The sequence below is a fragment of the Erythrolamprus reginae genome, chromosome 1 (genome assembly GCF_031021105.1).
Source record: "Erythrolamprus reginae isolate rEryReg1 chromosome 1, rEryReg1.hap1, whole genome shotgun sequence".
Taxonomy (NCBI): domain Eukaryota; kingdom Metazoa; phylum Chordata; class Lepidosauria; order Squamata; family Dipsadidae; genus Erythrolamprus; species Erythrolamprus reginae.
The window spans coordinates 66,403,966-66,419,267 of NC_091950.1; the positions used below are offsets into that span (position 1 = coordinate 66,403,966).

Sequence of the window (15,302 nt, forward strand, 5' to 3'; positions counted from 1 at the left end):
ATGGCCAATATTATGGCAAACCTAAAGACTTTCCAGCCAGAATATGGGATTGGGACGAATGAGCCACTTTTTTGTCTGAGGTCTTGTGCCAAAGGATTGATGGTGAATGCTTGTGCCCATGCACTTTTCTTCTGCAAATTACTCAATGCGACCAAGTAAGACCAAAACCAATCCCCCCTCTCTCTTTCTCTGTTTCTCTTTCCCATTGTGCCAACTCCTTCAATATGATCTGATACAATGGGCACTCTTCTGGTCCCATCTATTAAACTAATGTTTCATAAACTTAAAAAAAACTTTTTAGGACCTCTACTCGCTTTAAAAAGTTATAGAGAAAACCAAAAGGATCTTTGTTTTTATGGGGTATACCTATTAACACTTACCATATTAAAAATTTAAAATCAACAAAGACTGAAAATAATGTTGATTTTGCAGATACCTAAGAGGATCATGGGGGACCTTCCTCCAAGGGGCCTAAGACTACACCTTAAGAAACACTGTATTAAATAATGTCATCTTAGAAGGTCTCCAACTTCGGCAACTTTACGACTTGTGAACAAAGCTGGCTGAGGAATTCTGGGAGTTGAAGTCCACAAGTCTTAAAGTTTCCAAACTTGGGGAGCTCTGGTCTATGGAGATTCTTAGTCATCCAGGTCATGGTGGAAGCTGAAGAAAAACCAGAAAATACAGTTGGCCCTTAAGGCTGTCTGAGGAATTCTGGGAGTTGAAGTTAAAGTTGTCAAGGTTAGAGGATCTAAGAAGCAAGCCTTCTCTGTCACTGCTTTCTGGAACACTATTCTCTTCAGCCCCAACCGTAATGTCCTCCAAGAGAACCTTATAGACGTAGCTTATTCCATTCATTCTGCTTCAGGACATTCCATAAATCATGGAGATTGTCTGTAATGGATGTTTTCCTCTGGCTAATCTCTGCAAGACTCTCCCTTGCAATTATTTTATTTGTTTACATTATTTGCTTTTAAACTTTGGTCCCAAGCATATAAATGGTCAAATAAATTAAAATTAAAAATGGATATAAATTATATATTTAGAGTAAAAATAACATGATTGGACAGTGTCAGATATGTTAGGAATTGCTAATAGACATTTGAAGAATTTGTAGCAATATTAACAAAGATTTTGAATTTTCAACTATGAATAATAGCAATGTTTACGAATTCTCAAATTTGGGGGATCGAATAGGACGTCCTAGTTGTGAAAAACCCTCAAGGGGCATGCTTCCCAACTTCCATAAATTGGATCAAAAACAAAAGTGAAAATTACAATATTATCTAACCCATGGATATATAGTCTTTCCCCGAAAATAAGACCCTGTCTTATATTTTTTTTGAACCCTGAAATAAGCACTTAGCATTATTTCCATGCATCCAAAAGCCCATTGGGCTGATTATATCAGATGATGTCTTATTTTGGGAGAAACAGGGTAGTATTGGGAACAATAACCTCAAATCAAAAGCCTTTCTTCCACCAGAAGAAACAAGTGCACAACATTCCAACTACTGATGAAATTATCACATTTTAATAAAATGTATAAAAACCAAGAAGGAAAACATCCAGGGTATGCTACTCCATAGAGCAATGTTTCCCAACCCTGGCATCTTTTAAGACAAGTGGATTCCAACTTCCAGAATTCTCCAGCCAATTTATTGACTAGAAAATTCTGGGAGTTGAAGTCCACCCATTTTAAAGCTGCTAAGATGGAAAAAGACAGTGCCATAGAGAGTGTAGGCACTGAAAAGATTTGATTCTGTGGCTCCTGTGCCTGGCCATGAGTCCAGGAGGATACCAAGTCACTAAAAGCAACAGTCCTCCCTTTCCAAGTATAAAATTGGATAGTTCGTCTGCTCTAAACTGGGACTGCTATTTGCTGGAAAGAGCTATCTTAGGCTCATATGTAATAGACAAGCAGAGAGCCAAGTAAGACAACAGGGTACAGTGATGGCAAACCTTTTTTCCTCAGGTGCTGAAAGAGCGTTTATGTGCGCTATCACGCATGCATGAGTGCCCAACCCATAATTCAATGCCCGGAGAGGGCAAAAACAGCTTCCCCCACCCCACAGAAGCCCGGAAATAGCCTGCTACCCAACTTCTGGTGGGCCCAGTAGGCTCATGTTTCACCCTCCCCAGGTTCCAAAGGCTTTCCTGGAGCCAGGAGAGGGTAAAAACACCTTCCCCCAGAGGCTCTCCGGAAGCCAAAAACGCCCTCCCAGAGCCTCTGTGCAAGCCAAAAATCAGCTGGCTGGCACACATAGGCACATTGGAGCTGAGCTAGGGCAATGGCTCACGTGGTACCAGATATGGCTCCGTGTGCCACCTATGACACCCATGCCATAGGTTCACCATCCCTGAAATCTTATGACAATTTTTCAATCTTATCATTTCCAGGTTAAAATTGAAAAGTTACATCCATCTACACAACTTTATGTATGTGTAATAATAACCCTTTTGCGTTTCCCTCAGACAGAAAAAAGAGAATCAGAAAAGGGAAAGCATTGAGGGTGTACTTGCTGGTTCCCAGGCTCCTAAGGAAGATCAAAGACTGAAGATTGGGATTATAGGTGGAGGCCATCTTGGGAAACAACTAGCCAGAACATTGTTATATTTTGGTGCCATCTCAGGAAAGTACATCCAGATCTCCACAAGACGGCCAGAAACTCTATGTAAGAATCAGGTGCTTGAAAGAGAGAGAAGAAGCTTTATTATACATAAAACTCAAAAGTCCTTTCTATATAATAGTAGAATTCATGTTCTAATTGCATGCCCTTTGTATATCTTCCTCCACAACTACTCATCCTTAGTCTCAGTTTATATTTCATTATAACAACTTATTGATTATTTTTCTTACTTCAACTGTTGACTTTGAGCAGTTGCCAAACAATATTGTGAAAAGAATTCACAAAAAGTTGCCCATAACAGTTAAAAACAAGAGCTGGTGTGCTTTGTCAAATTAAATATTATAGCTACAGTATAATTTCTTGCTGCCAAATCATAGGAAACAAAATACAAAAAGTCTCAGAGTTTGTTTAAAAGGAATAATGTTTGGTTCCATCTTTGTCTTCGAAAAAGGGCACCTTTGTCTTTGAAAAAAGTGTTGCAGTTTATGCTAAGCAGGGAAACGACTATTTGCTAAAGATTGAACCAGTTAGCTGCCACTTTCCCATTGAAAAATCCAATTTATAAAAGCAGGGGTGCTTTCTTTCATCATCATCCTTACCATAGGAATTCTTGAGACGCAAAAGGAAAATGAAAGCTATAAAATCAAAGTAAAATATAATTTAGCAATAACTGTCACAGTATAGGCAGTCCTCAACTTATAACCTTTTGTTCAGCGACCTTTTTAAGTGACTTACAGCAAGTATTCACACTTTAAACTATTGCAGCATCCCCATGATCACGTGATCAAAGATCAGGCGTTTGCCAATTGGCATCTATTTATTTATTTAATTAATTTGACTTTTATGCTGCCCACTCCCGAAGGACTCAGGGTGGCTTACAAAAAAACAACAACAATAAAAAGAAGTCAAAAAATACAATCTAAGCTCTAAAAACCTAATTAAAACTCGTAATAGCTTGTAATAACTCAAGAGCATGCATACATACCATTTATACACTGGGCCAAGCTAGTTGTTGATTCAGGGTCCCCAGGCCTACTGGCATAGCCGGGTCTATGTGGCCTTACAGAAAGCCAGCAGGGTGGGAGCAGTACGGACATCGGGGTGGGGGGGTGTTGATTCCATAGAGTCAAGGCAACAGAGAAGGGCCCTCTCCCGCAGACCCTAACCCTAACCCAAACCCAAACCCTTGATGTGAGTGACGTCAAGTTGGCCACCTTTAAACCAGTCACATAACTTTTAAGCCGCCACGGTTACATGATCGTGAAGCTACTCCCATCTGGTCACATGACCGGCAAGCCACACCCACAAAATGACCCACGCCCACAGTATGGTAGTAAACATTTTTGCAGCCTTTCACTGAGCTGTGAGTCAAACAACCAGAGTTGGTAAGCTGTCTTATCAAGTTCAATATTGTAACAAATTAACATGCTTATCTTTCTGGAGATTTAGAAGGTAACTAAAGACTGCAGACCCTTCAGTGGTGGTATTCTACTGCAGTGTTTCCCAACCTTGGCAACCTGAAGATATCTGGACTTCAACTCCCAGAATTCCCCAGCCAGCTGGCTGGGGAATTCTGGGAGTTGAAGTCCAAATATCTTTAAGTTGCCAAGGTTGGGAAACACTGTTCTACTGGTTCACATCAGTTCAGGCAAACCGGCAACGGCGGCAGTGAGAGGCTCCATTCACCAGCCCGAAAATCATCATAGATGCTCTGCACATGCGCAGAAGGTTCTATGCATGTGCAGAAGTGCCACACACAAGCAAAGTGTGTACGGGAGCACACATGTGCTCCCATTTCTGAACTGGTAGTGAAGGTAAGTGAATACCACTACTGAGCCACTTCAGTTAAAGTTTTGTTCTATGGGAGCAGAAATTAACTATTCCTTTTCTTTATCTTTATTTTTAGTAGAATTCCAGAAGCTGGGAGTTGAGTGTTTCTATAACAACAAGCAGCTGGTAGGCTGGGCAGATGTTGCTTTTCTCTGCTGTCTTCCATGTCACATTCCACATATATGTTCCGAAATTCAAGATTGTCTCCAAAACTCTTGTACTATATACAGCCTGGTCACAGCAATTCCTTTGACCAGGTATGGTGCATTATTATATCCATGCTAATTTGAATTGGAAACCATAAACTATCGTGCTCCCTCTCACATGTTTGAATGACTCAATATATAGTGATACCTCTGTATAGAGCGCTAGTGAGACTACATTTGGAATACACTGTGTTCAGTTCTGGAGACCTCATCTACAAAAAGATATTGATAAAATTGAACGGGTCCAAAGACGGGCTACAAAAATGGTGGAAGGTTTTAAGCATAAATAAATAAATAAATAAAATGTATCAGGAAAGACTTAACGAACTCAAACTGTATAATCTGGAGGACAGAAGGAAAAGGGGGGGGGGTTTCATGATAGAAACATTTAAATATGTTAAAGGGTTAAATAAGGTTCAGGAGGGAAGTGTTTTTAATAGGAAAGCGAACACAAGAACAAGGTGGCGCAATCTGAGAAAATATTATTTTACTGAAAGAGTAGTAGATGCTTGGAACAAACTTCCAGCAGACGTGGTTGGTAAATCCACAGTAACTGAATTTAAACATGCCTGGGATAAACATATATCCATCCTAAAATAAAATACAGGAAATAGTATAAGGGCAGACTAGATGGACCATGAGGTCTTTTTCTGTTGTCAATCTTCTATGTTTCAATTTTTCACCATCCCCATGGTTCAAGGGGCTTTCCTGAAGCCTGGGGAGAGTGAAAACAGCCAAAAAAGAGGGCCAAATATCAGCTGAACAGCATGCACATATGCACTGGAACTGACATAGGGTAACACCTCGCGTGCTCTCAGATATGGCTCTATGTGCCACAGCTTCACCATCACTGTCTTAGGTCTTGCATATGAAGAATAAGAATGGCATTGTATAGTGAAAGCCAGGCTTGAGTATTAAGGCTACTTAATAGTCTTCAGAGAGGGGTGGCAAATCAATGAATGAATGAATGAATGAATGAATGAATGAATGAATGAATGAATGAATGAATGAATGAATAAATAAATAAATAAATAAATTTCTAGCTAATATCCATATATTTTGTGATTACATTTCAAAGGTATAAAAAGGGCTGTTGTGGTAACTGAGCATGTATCTTTTTTATTGTGTTCATGTACAGTAGAACAAGAAATCAATACATGCATAGCATACTCATGCATGTTATGTGCACTATGTAAGCAATAATTGGCTGAAGGAAGTAGCTGAGAAGTGGCATGATCCATAGATAAATACTATGTGGGTTAGACATAGCAACACCACCAACCAGATGGATTTGAAACTGGCTGGCCAACTACACTCAATGTGTAGTGCTCAACTGAACTGCATCTACAGCATCTACATGGAGGGAGGTATGCAGTGGGGTATCCCAAAGCTGTTTTAGGCCAAATACTCTCCAACATCTTCATCAATGACTTGGACAAGGGGATAAATGGGGAGCTCATCAAATTTGCAGATGACAGCAAACTGGCAAGAATAGCCAATTCTCCAGAAGATAGGCTCAAGATACAGAAGGATCTTGACAGACTTGAACGTTGGGTACTATCTAACAAAATGAAATTCAGTGGTGAAAAAAAGTAAGGGTCTACATTTAGGCAAGAAAAACAAAATGCACAGGTACAGCACTATAAGTGGTATCTTGCTCAACAGTAGTAACTAAGAGGGAACTTGGAGTCCTAGTGGACAAACATTTAAATATGAGCCAGCAGGGGGTTGGACTAGAAAACCTCCAAGGTCCCTTCTAACTCTGTTGTTGTTGTTGTTGCTGCTGCTGCTGCTGTTATTATTGTTGTTTGTTGTTATCATCATCATCATGGCACTTACTTTTTGATGTTTAATCCAATGGCATAATATAAGATCTTTCTTACTTTCAGACTGAAGCAACTGACTTCCTTCTGTAGAATCGTGAAGCCACAGTACAAGTGCTCTGGGAACAGCTCTTTTTGTATATGGGAGGCTAACAGGACAGTTTTGGAAGCCCTCAAAGATACAGCAGTTATCCAGGCGACATGTCCTTGTAACTCCAAGGGTAGGTGGACTTTTGCAAGCCTTGTGAAAAATAGAACTTTTCCTCTTGTCTTTTCTGGCTTATAGAACTGTTTCCTGTCCAGAAAATTAGTATCAGTGACAAGGATGCAATATGCTATGGGTACTACAGTGATGGGCTCCAACGGGAACAGTCAGGAACGCAGTCCCGGTAGCAAAATTTGGAGCTCCACCACAGAGCACCCAATTTGCACTGAAAGATGTTGAAACAAAATGCATAAGCCACGCCCACAGTATGGTAGTAAAAAAATTGGTAGCCCATCACTGGGGTACTATCAGCCTCTGGAATGTCTGACCTATTCACGCATCCAGGCAAAGATGGCTATAGAAAAAAAGGCCAATTGAGGAATGTTCAAAGCAGGAACAGTGCAAGCATGTTTCCTTTATTAGGTTTTATTTTACAGTTTAAGCTTTAAACAGTGTTCACCAACTTGGTGTTTTCAATTGGCCATTATGATTCAGACTGATGGGAGGGCAACAGGTCGAAGAAGAGGCATGGTGAACTAAACATGAAAGAAAATATTTCTTTATTTTTCAGGTGAAATAACTGTCAACATGAAGTGGCTGGTAGCTGTATTTTATTCAGCTATAAATAGCTACACCCAACAACAGTTATCCCATACTAGGGCTCTAGAATTGCTCAATCAAGTATGTTTTTGTGAAGGCAATGCCCCCACCTCATCTCCATTTCTAGTTTGTGAACATTTTGTCAACCCAGTCTTTGCTTCCACCTTGACTGCTAATGAGTAAGTAACATCCAGTAGAAAATTGTTCTGTTTAATCTTGTTTTATCCAACATTTTGATAATGCATTATTTATGGAATTTATGAGTAATATTTGGTGGCTTGGTTTTTTAAGACCAATAATATGAATAACGCTTCTAAAAAGTCACAAAGTGCAAGAGTTTCGGTCCTCAAAAGTTCATCCAAAAATCCCCCCCCCCCACCATCAAATCTCCAGTAACAAATCAGGATTTCAATGGTATAAGTGAATGGCACTATACATGCTGGGTCTTTCCTTCCTATACCTCAGCTTGAGACCTATTGGACAATGATTAATTCCCAATCTCTTGGGTATATATCAAGGTGGATTCTAACTTATCTCGCTGCCAGTTTGCTTCCTTCTGCGCTACGTGGTCACGCCTCGTGGGCGTGCAAGCACTTTGTACATGCACGCATGCACAGTGCAGAAAAATCTGGATTTTTTAAAAAAAGCCAAAGATAAAATGGCAACATATGCGCAGTGCTGGAAACAAGGTTTCCGCGCATGCGCAGAAGGAAAAAAAACCCAGGAGGGGGAAAATGGTGCCCACGGACTGGCACTGACCGAACCGTGGACACCGTGACATCACCAGCGGTTTGCTACTGGTTTGGGCAAACTGGCCTGAACCCACCTCTGGTATGTACAATTTGAGTCCTTGCATAATTCAGCCTGTATTTTTCATAATTTTCCCCATGTCCTGTTTTAGACTGGGCTGCTTCTAAAGTTAAACCATCATGTGGAGGCTACTGAAAACAGAATTTGCATTTATAGAAATATTGTCATAAATTGAAGGTGTTTCTCTAATGAGTAATTCTGAATGTAAACAAGATTTTATGTACATTTTGTGCTGTAAATATGTTCAGGCTAGCGCAGAGTTTCTATATACAGGTAGTCCTCGATTTATGACTGGTCGCATAGCAATTGTACCTACCTGGTAGAGGACAGTTACAATCCATTTTGAAGTTCTGATGATTACTCTCTATCTATGGCCACATAATCATCAAATTAAATAAATTGTTAAATATACTCCCATTTCCATTCTTTTACCTCTGCAGTGATAGAACAGTTATTGAATAATTTTAGGACACATACATAGCAGACTTTTCTCTTCTAGTTCCTTTCCCTGGTTCGATATAACAACTGTACAGCTCAAAGACTCGCCTCTTAGCCAGCTTCTTGAAACAAATACATCTCTACAGGAAATCATTTCATTCTGTTACTTTAACACGATAACAGCATTGGCCATGAAAAGTGAAGAGTTGGGGATACCTGTGACTAAAAAGGTACCTCTTTCAGCAGTGCTATTGAAACCCACTAAATCACTGATCTTTCACATGGATGAAATTTCTGCAAAGAGGATGGAAGACACATCTAGTTCTGATTCTGAAGACTTATAAATTATCCAAGCTGTTAGAAATGGAAATATATATATATTGCTTTCATTTTTAGCATTAAAAGAACTTTGGGAGCAGCATCTACAATGGCGTTACATGAATTCAAATGGTAAATATTAATGAAAGCCAATTGAAAATTAAATTTTTCAGTGAAAAATTAGGCATAAATGCAAAATAGAAGGAAAATTCTAAAAAAAAAAACCCAAATTGACATGATTTATACCATATGACCCGCTTTCTATCATACTTGCCAATGTAGCATTCCCATGAATACACTAATATGTTTCACTGTCATTTTGTGTAGAAATCCCATGCTACACCCTGTCGTTTATGGCACTTTAATTGAAGCTTGTATTTTATTGTATCTTTTAGATCTGAAATGCTTACCCCCTTTGCATTCATAAGTCTACTTTTCAGTCATAAATTATTCTAAATACTATATATATAAGTTTGGTTGTTTGATTTTTCATGTTGCTTCATTTTTATATTTATTTAAAATTTAAGAATATTAACAAAATATAACTGCCTAACTAAATATTGTTTCATTTTTTATCATTATAATGATAACTTGTCCAAGTTTAGAAGAAGAAGATTGGAGCCGTAGTGAAAGTGATACATGTTCTTTGAAAGAAATAAAAATTCTAAATCACAAGAATTAGCAAATTCCAGCAGTACATTTTTTAAAATTTTTATATGGTTCTGGAATATTTTAAGCAGTACTGCCTGATTTTAGGGTTTTTGTAAGGTTGTCAATTGATCCTAAATATTTAAAGCGATTCATTAATAGATGGCAGCTTACTTGAAGCCCTATATATTCTTATAATAGTCCTCACATAATAAATAATACGTCTTCATCATAAATATCAGTAAGAAAAACCCTCTGTTTTCACACATGACTTTATTTCGCATTACTGATGTGCAAAATTTTCTGTTTTGCATCCATCAGTAAGTACTTCCACCTTGATATCCTATGTATCAAGTTTAGGATTAGGGTATTGGTTAAACTGCATCCATATACTATTTTGTTCCTTGTAAAAACTGAAATAGAAATGCAGAAAAAGTTATAACGTAATATTTGAAATATGTGAACAATAAATACTTTCTCTTATTTTGAGAAAAATGAACTGGTTTGTTCTTCAAATGGCGAAGTTGAAGGCTGTAATTCTTCATATAGTGGAGTTGGAGGCTTTGGTTCATACTCTTGTAATTTTGCATCTTGAACAAACTGAGAATAACTAAGAACATCACTGCGCTTTCCAGTTCGAGACTTCTGTTCTAAGAACAACCCAATGTTATCTCGAGGTGGGAGAGAGATACTTCTTTCAAAACGGGGCTCCTCAATTTGCAGCAATTCTCGTATATGCTTTGAAATTTCCTGCAAAAAAAAGAGGAAAAATATCTGAAAACAATTTTCAATACTTCATTTTTTAAAACTTACACAATTGTCATTGTAGTATCCCACTAGGAGATGGCTGGCATATACCAGATAGTTCAAAATAATCCAGTGCCACATACCCTATCTTCTAAATGTACCACTGTTATGTATAGTTTTGGTTCTTAATTAAACCAAAAGGCTTAAAATGGGTTTTGCCACTGTAAAGAAACATGGTCACACAAATTCATTTCATTCTCAGTAAAGAAAGCTGGAATATATGTCTGTAACATATTTTTAGTAAAGTAAAGTTGGAAAATATGTCTGATATTTCTAAGGTTCTAATTTAAGCAACCAGTTTCTAAACAAATACTAAAATACTGTACTCTTAACATTTACCAATTAAACATCTACAGAGAAAGTCAGTACAAAAAGACAATATTAATAAAAAGTAAAATCATCAATAGTCAACAGCACCATGGTAACATCCTACCTGTGTGAACAAAAAATATAATTAATAGATTATCCTACAGAGGATTCTTTTAGTTTAAAATAACTATATGGGTTTTTTTTGTTTATTTGTTCAATCGCATGCAATTCTCAGAGACTGCCTGGGCAAATCCCAGGCAAGATTTTTCAGAAATGGTTTGCCATTGCCTCCTTCCAAGGGCTAAAAGAAAGGGAGTAGTCTGAGGTCACTCAGCTGGTGTTGTGCCTAGGTAAAGGACTAGAATGCATGGTCTCCTGGTTTTTAATCTGATGCCTTAAGCGCTGATCCACCTGTTTTCCCCTGTAACAACAACAACCCTGTGAGGAAGGCTGAGCTGAGAAAGAGTGTCTGGCCCAAAGCTTTCATGTCCAATGTGGAACTAGAACTACAAACTAGTTTGTAGGTTAATACATTAATCACTATACCATACTTATGTACCGTTATAACAAGGAGACATCTAACTTTGGCATTAAACTACATATTTTGTGTCTGATATATATATTCAGCCATCACTCATGTAAATATATATGTGCTCTCACCTTCATATGTTCAAAGTCAGTAATCCCAATCTGTGGCAGATTTGAACAGTTTACATATATGAGTTTCCGTCCTGAGATAAAATTTTCAGTAAAACACTCCTATTTAAAACAAAATAAGAAATATTATTATTAATATTAGCTTCAAATGTTCTATTCTTCCAATTAACTAGCTAGCAGCACTTACAAAAATATAAAAAACATGATGCATGAATATTATTATTATTTATTAGATTTGCATGCCGCCTCTCTCCGTAGACTCCAAAAGACAAAATATTGGGACCTCCTTTACATTTTTATAGCGTCACTGAACTTATCTTTATATTGCAGTAAATTGATAGACCTAAACAAAAGAAAAGGAACCACATTTTAGCTTACTAAGTACAGTGTTCCCTCGATTTTCGCGGGTTCGAACTTCGCGAATAGCCTATACCACGGTTTTTCAAAAAATATTAATTAAAAAATACTTCACGGTTTTTTTCCTATACCACGGTTTTTCCCACCCAATGACGTCATATGTCATTGCCAAACTAATAATTTTTGCAAATAAATAACGAAAAAAATAATTATTGTTAATAAATAATTATGTTTATAAATAGCAGGATCACTAAGTGTCTTATTCAATGGTGCATACCAGTAATAATGGTGACTAAATGGTTGTTAAGGGAATGGGAAATGGTAATTTAGGGGTTGAAAGTGTTAAAGGATGGCTTGTGATACTGTCCATAGCCAAAAATGGTGTATTTACTTCCGCATCTCTACTTCGTGGAAATTCAACTTTCGCGGGCGGTTTCGGAACGCATCCCCCGCGGAAATCGAGGGAACACTGTAGTTATACTGACTAATGACTTATTACTGAGTCTACGGAGAGGGGCGGCATACAAATCCAAATAATAATAATAATACTGATGTTTTATTTAGCAATTGATGGCACTCTTCAGTTATTTAGTAGCTCCAGATCAGCCATATTGGACTTAATTCTCACTAACAGAAATGAAATGATAGACATTGTTGAAGCTACAGGAACCCTGGGGGCAAGTGATCATGCAATATTGGAATTCAACATTATGCAAACACAAACAGTAGAACGAAGTCGAACTAGAGTCTTGGACTTTAAGAGAGCTAATTTCAATAAACTTAGAAAGAGCTTGAGAAGGATTCCATGGATGAGAATCCTCAAGGACAAAACAACTCAAGAAGCTTGGGAAATTTTGAAAAATGAGATTATAAAAGCCCAGTCTAGCACAATACCAATGAAGAAGAAAAATAATAATAGGTCTCAAAAGAAACCAGCATGGCTGCATAAAGATCTCTCTGACAAATTGAAAGACATAAAGGACAAGTATGTATATGCAAGAGAACCGAAGCTCGCACTATGCACTGCCGGTGCGCCGTCCTCTACCATACCAATAGCAACCCACTACTGGAACCTATGATCTATCATAAATTATGCATCTAATCTGGATTCACGAAACATGCTTAACTCTTCTGTTGTGTTTTCATTTACTATACATTTGTATTGTTTCGGGTGTAACGAAATATAACAATCAGCCTGTAGCAAAAAGTAAACAAAACAAAAAAAAACTCCACACTCATAGTATGAGGAAAAGTCAATTAATGACAAGTTTCAGATCCGCATGAAAAATAATCTACAGGGTCTCAAATTTCATTTCGGGTCATATAGACCCAAACATAGTAGCAGGGTTAAGTGGATTAAAAAGCTGCTTAAAATCCAGTTTGAATCCAGTCATGGCAAAGCAACATTTATGACACTGTCTCTCTCTGTGTATATCCTAAAATAAGCCAGTTGGGGATCTTCTCAGGAAACCATGGTTTGATATGACCTGTGTGTGAACTCATTCCAGAATATGCAAGGAAACCAGGTCTTAACTTGTACTGAGGAAAGCCCAAAGCTTAAGTGGTTCAAACAAGCTGCTTAAATCCGGTTTGAATCCAGTCATCATAAAGCAACATTTATGAGACTGTCTCTCTGTGTGTGTGTGTGTCCTAAAATAAGCCAGTTTGGGACCTTCTCAGGAAACCATGGCTTGATATGAGCTGTGTGTGAACTCATTCCAGAAAATGCCACCCCTTCTGCTTTGCAAGGAAACCCGGGCTTAACTTGTACTGAGGGAAGCCCAAATCGCCGATCCATTCAGCCACCTCCTCGGGGGTCCAGGATAAAAACAAAGGACCGACGACAGTGGGAACTTTGACTTCGTCTTCCACCTGCGACTCGCCTTCGGGCACAACGTCGGAGGAAGGCGAAGCCCGGCTGCCTTCTTTGAGCGAACTCTGAGACTTCAGGGGAACGGGGGTACGGCGGCGGCGGCGACGGCGACGGCGGTGCGGCGGCTCGCCCTCTTCCTCCTCCTCCTCCTCGTCTTCTTCCTCTTTGTCTTCGTCCTCCTCCTCATCTTCTTCGTCCTCCTCTTCTTCCTCTTCCACCAGCTCCTCGTCTTCCTCTTCCGCGCTCTCCACCCGCAAAGTCCACTTGCTCTCCATGACTCCGACCGCAGGGGGAGCAATGAAGGAAGAAGGGGGGGGGAACACTCTCCCGGTGCTATGGCAACGCGTCCTTCCTGGAGAGCGGTCTCCATGGCGACCGGGTCTTCCGGGAAGGGTCGCCCTCTTCCCTTCCCCTCGCTTCGTTCTCTCTTGTCATCGGGAGACGCTCCGTCGCAGCCTGACGAAGCCCGCTCTCGTTCGCGGCCGGGTTTTAGGCGGGAAGTCCGTAGGGTGGAGGAGGCCTGAGGAGGAGAAGCGGCGGCCACTGTCAAAGGGAAGCGGAGCGTTCGGCTTTTCTCGGCCGTTTCCGGATCGGTTCGCCTCTCCCCGCTTTGCGCTTCGGGGGGGCTTCTTGCGCTCTCGCTTTCCGATGTCGGGCGACGCGGCCGCTTCCGAGGAGAGCCGGTGCAAAGCCTCCGCGCTCGGAAGCCAGGAAAGCGGAGGCAGCGGGGACCGTTGCTGCCCTAGCGGGGCCGAAGAGCAAGAGAAGCGGGTGGCGTTGCCGCCGTTGCCGCCTCCTCCAGGTACTTTCGGGACGGCTGTTGCACAGAGGTGGGAGTGGGGGGGAATCGTGGTGCCTGTCAAGCCTTCAGGTCCCCCTTTGAGCCGAGGGTCTCGCAGAGGATTAAGGGGGGGGGGGGCTCGAGAAATGCGAGTTGTTTGAGGAGGGGGTTTCTTCCCCCCCCCCCAAGTTCCTTCCTTTGGACCTGTGGTTGGGGCCCTGCGAGGCAGAGAATTCAACAGGTCACTCCTTCCTCGGCAGCGAGGCCACGTGAGGTGCTGCTACCTCTACTCAGCTTCCTGCGTTTGGCGGAGCCGTTGCCTTGCCTGAGGAAAAGTAAATGAGAAGGGGCCTTGGGGACTGAGGCACGGTGTGCGTGTGAGAGAGAGGGAGGGGGGAAGGAACTGGGACAGGGAGAGGAAAAAGGAGGGAGAGGGAGGGAGGAAGTGGGAGAGGAAGAAGAAAGGAGAGGGAGAGGAAGAGGAAGAAGGAGGGAGAGGGAGGGAAGGAGGAAGTGGGAGAGGAAGAAGGAAGGAGAGGGAGAGGAAGGAGGGAGAGAGAGAGGGAGGGAGGAAGTGGGAGAGGAAGGAGGGAGAGAGAGGAAGAGGAAGGAGGGAGGGAGGAAGTGGGAGAGGAAGAAGGAAGGAGAGGAAGGAGGGAGAGGGTGGGAGAGGAAGAGGGAGAAGGAAGGAGAGGGAGGGAGGAAGTGGGAGAGGAAGGAGAGGGAGAGGAGGGAGGGAGAGGAAGAAGGAGGGAGAGGGAGGAAGTGGGAGAAGGAGAGAGGGGAAAGGAAAAGGGAGAGGGGGAGGAAGAAGAAGAGGGAGGAAGGAAATGGGAGAGGGAGAGAAAGGTAGAGAGAGACGGAGGAAGTGGGAGAGGAAGCGAGAGGGGGAGGGGGAGGAAGAGAGGGACTGAGAGGTAGAAGAAAAGGGAGGGAGGAAATGGGAGAGGGAGGTGGGAAGGAAGTGAGAAAAGGAGGAAGTAGGAGGGAGAGGGGGAGGGAGAGGAAGG

General features: G+C 40.9%; 3 protein-coding genes across 4 annotated transcripts in view; 2 read left to right on the forward strand and 1 right to left on the reverse strand.

Annotated features, from left to right (window-relative positions):
• Nucleotides 1-9,058, forward strand: NOXRED1 (NADP dependent oxidoreductase domain containing 1). Its single transcript, XM_070754138.1, has 6 exons — nt 1-155; nt 2,476-2,675; nt 4,537-4,717; nt 6,556-6,710; nt 7,266-7,473; nt 8,604-9,058. Exons 1-6 carry the CDS (start codon nt 1-3, stop codon nt 8,884-8,886), a joined length of 1,182 nt encoding a protein of 393 aa, XP_070610239.1. The 3' UTR covers nt 8,887-9,058.
• On the reverse strand, nt 7,238-14,702 carry SAMD15 (sterile alpha motif domain containing 15). Its single transcript, XM_070754148.1, has 3 exons — nt 13,403-14,702; nt 11,285-11,383; nt 7,238-10,258 (listed from the first exon to the last, which is right to left on the reverse strand). Exons 1-3 carry the CDS (start codon nt 13,784-13,786, stop codon nt 9,989-9,991), a joined length of 753 nt encoding a protein of 250 aa, XP_070610249.1. The 5' UTR covers nt 13,787-14,702; the 3' UTR covers nt 7,238-9,988.
• Nucleotides 13,881-15,302, forward strand: part of TMED8 (transmembrane p24 trafficking protein family member 8) — a 16,244-nt gene continuing 14,822 nt past the window's right edge. For both annotated transcript variants that reach the window (XM_070754128.1, XM_070754120.1), the window contains exon 1: nt 13,881-14,313. Coding sequence is in view for 1 of the 2 variants with exons in the window: in XM_070754120.1 (XP_070610221.1) it covers nt 14,160-14,313 (154 nt within the window). In the remaining variant the exon portion in view is untranslated. The remainder of the gene's footprint in view (nt 14,314-15,302) is intronic.

What these genes read in the sequence shown, in the direction of transcription:
- NOXRED1 (XM_070754138.1), top strand. Translation starts at nt 1, where the DNA reads ATGGCCAATATTATGGCAAACCTAAAGACTTTCCAGCCAGAATATGGG. An exon ending in ATGTCCTTGTAACTCCAAGG is followed by an intron (nt 6,711 to 7,265) that starts GTAGGTGGACTT and finishes TTTATTTTTCAG; the next exon opens with GTGAAATAACTGTCAACATG. An exon ending in TCCACCTTGACTGCTAATGA is followed by an intron (nt 7,474 to 8,603) that starts GTAAGTAACATC and finishes TTTCTCTTCTAG; the next exon opens with TTCCTTTCCCTGGTTCGATA.
- SAMD15 (XM_070754148.1), bottom strand. Translation starts at nt 13,786, where the DNA reads ATGGAGAGCAAGTGGACTTTGCGGGTGGAGAGCGCGGAAGAGGAAGAC. An exon ending in TGGGCTTCCCTCAGTACAAG is followed by an intron (nt 11,384 to 13,402) that starts TTAAGCCCGGGT and finishes TGTTTTAAATAG; the next exon opens with GAGTGTTTTACTGAAAATTT. An exon ending in CTGACTTTGAACATATGAAG is followed by an intron (nt 10,259 to 11,284) that starts GTGAGAGCACAT and finishes TTTTTTTTGCAG; the next exon opens with GAAATTTCAAAGCATATACG.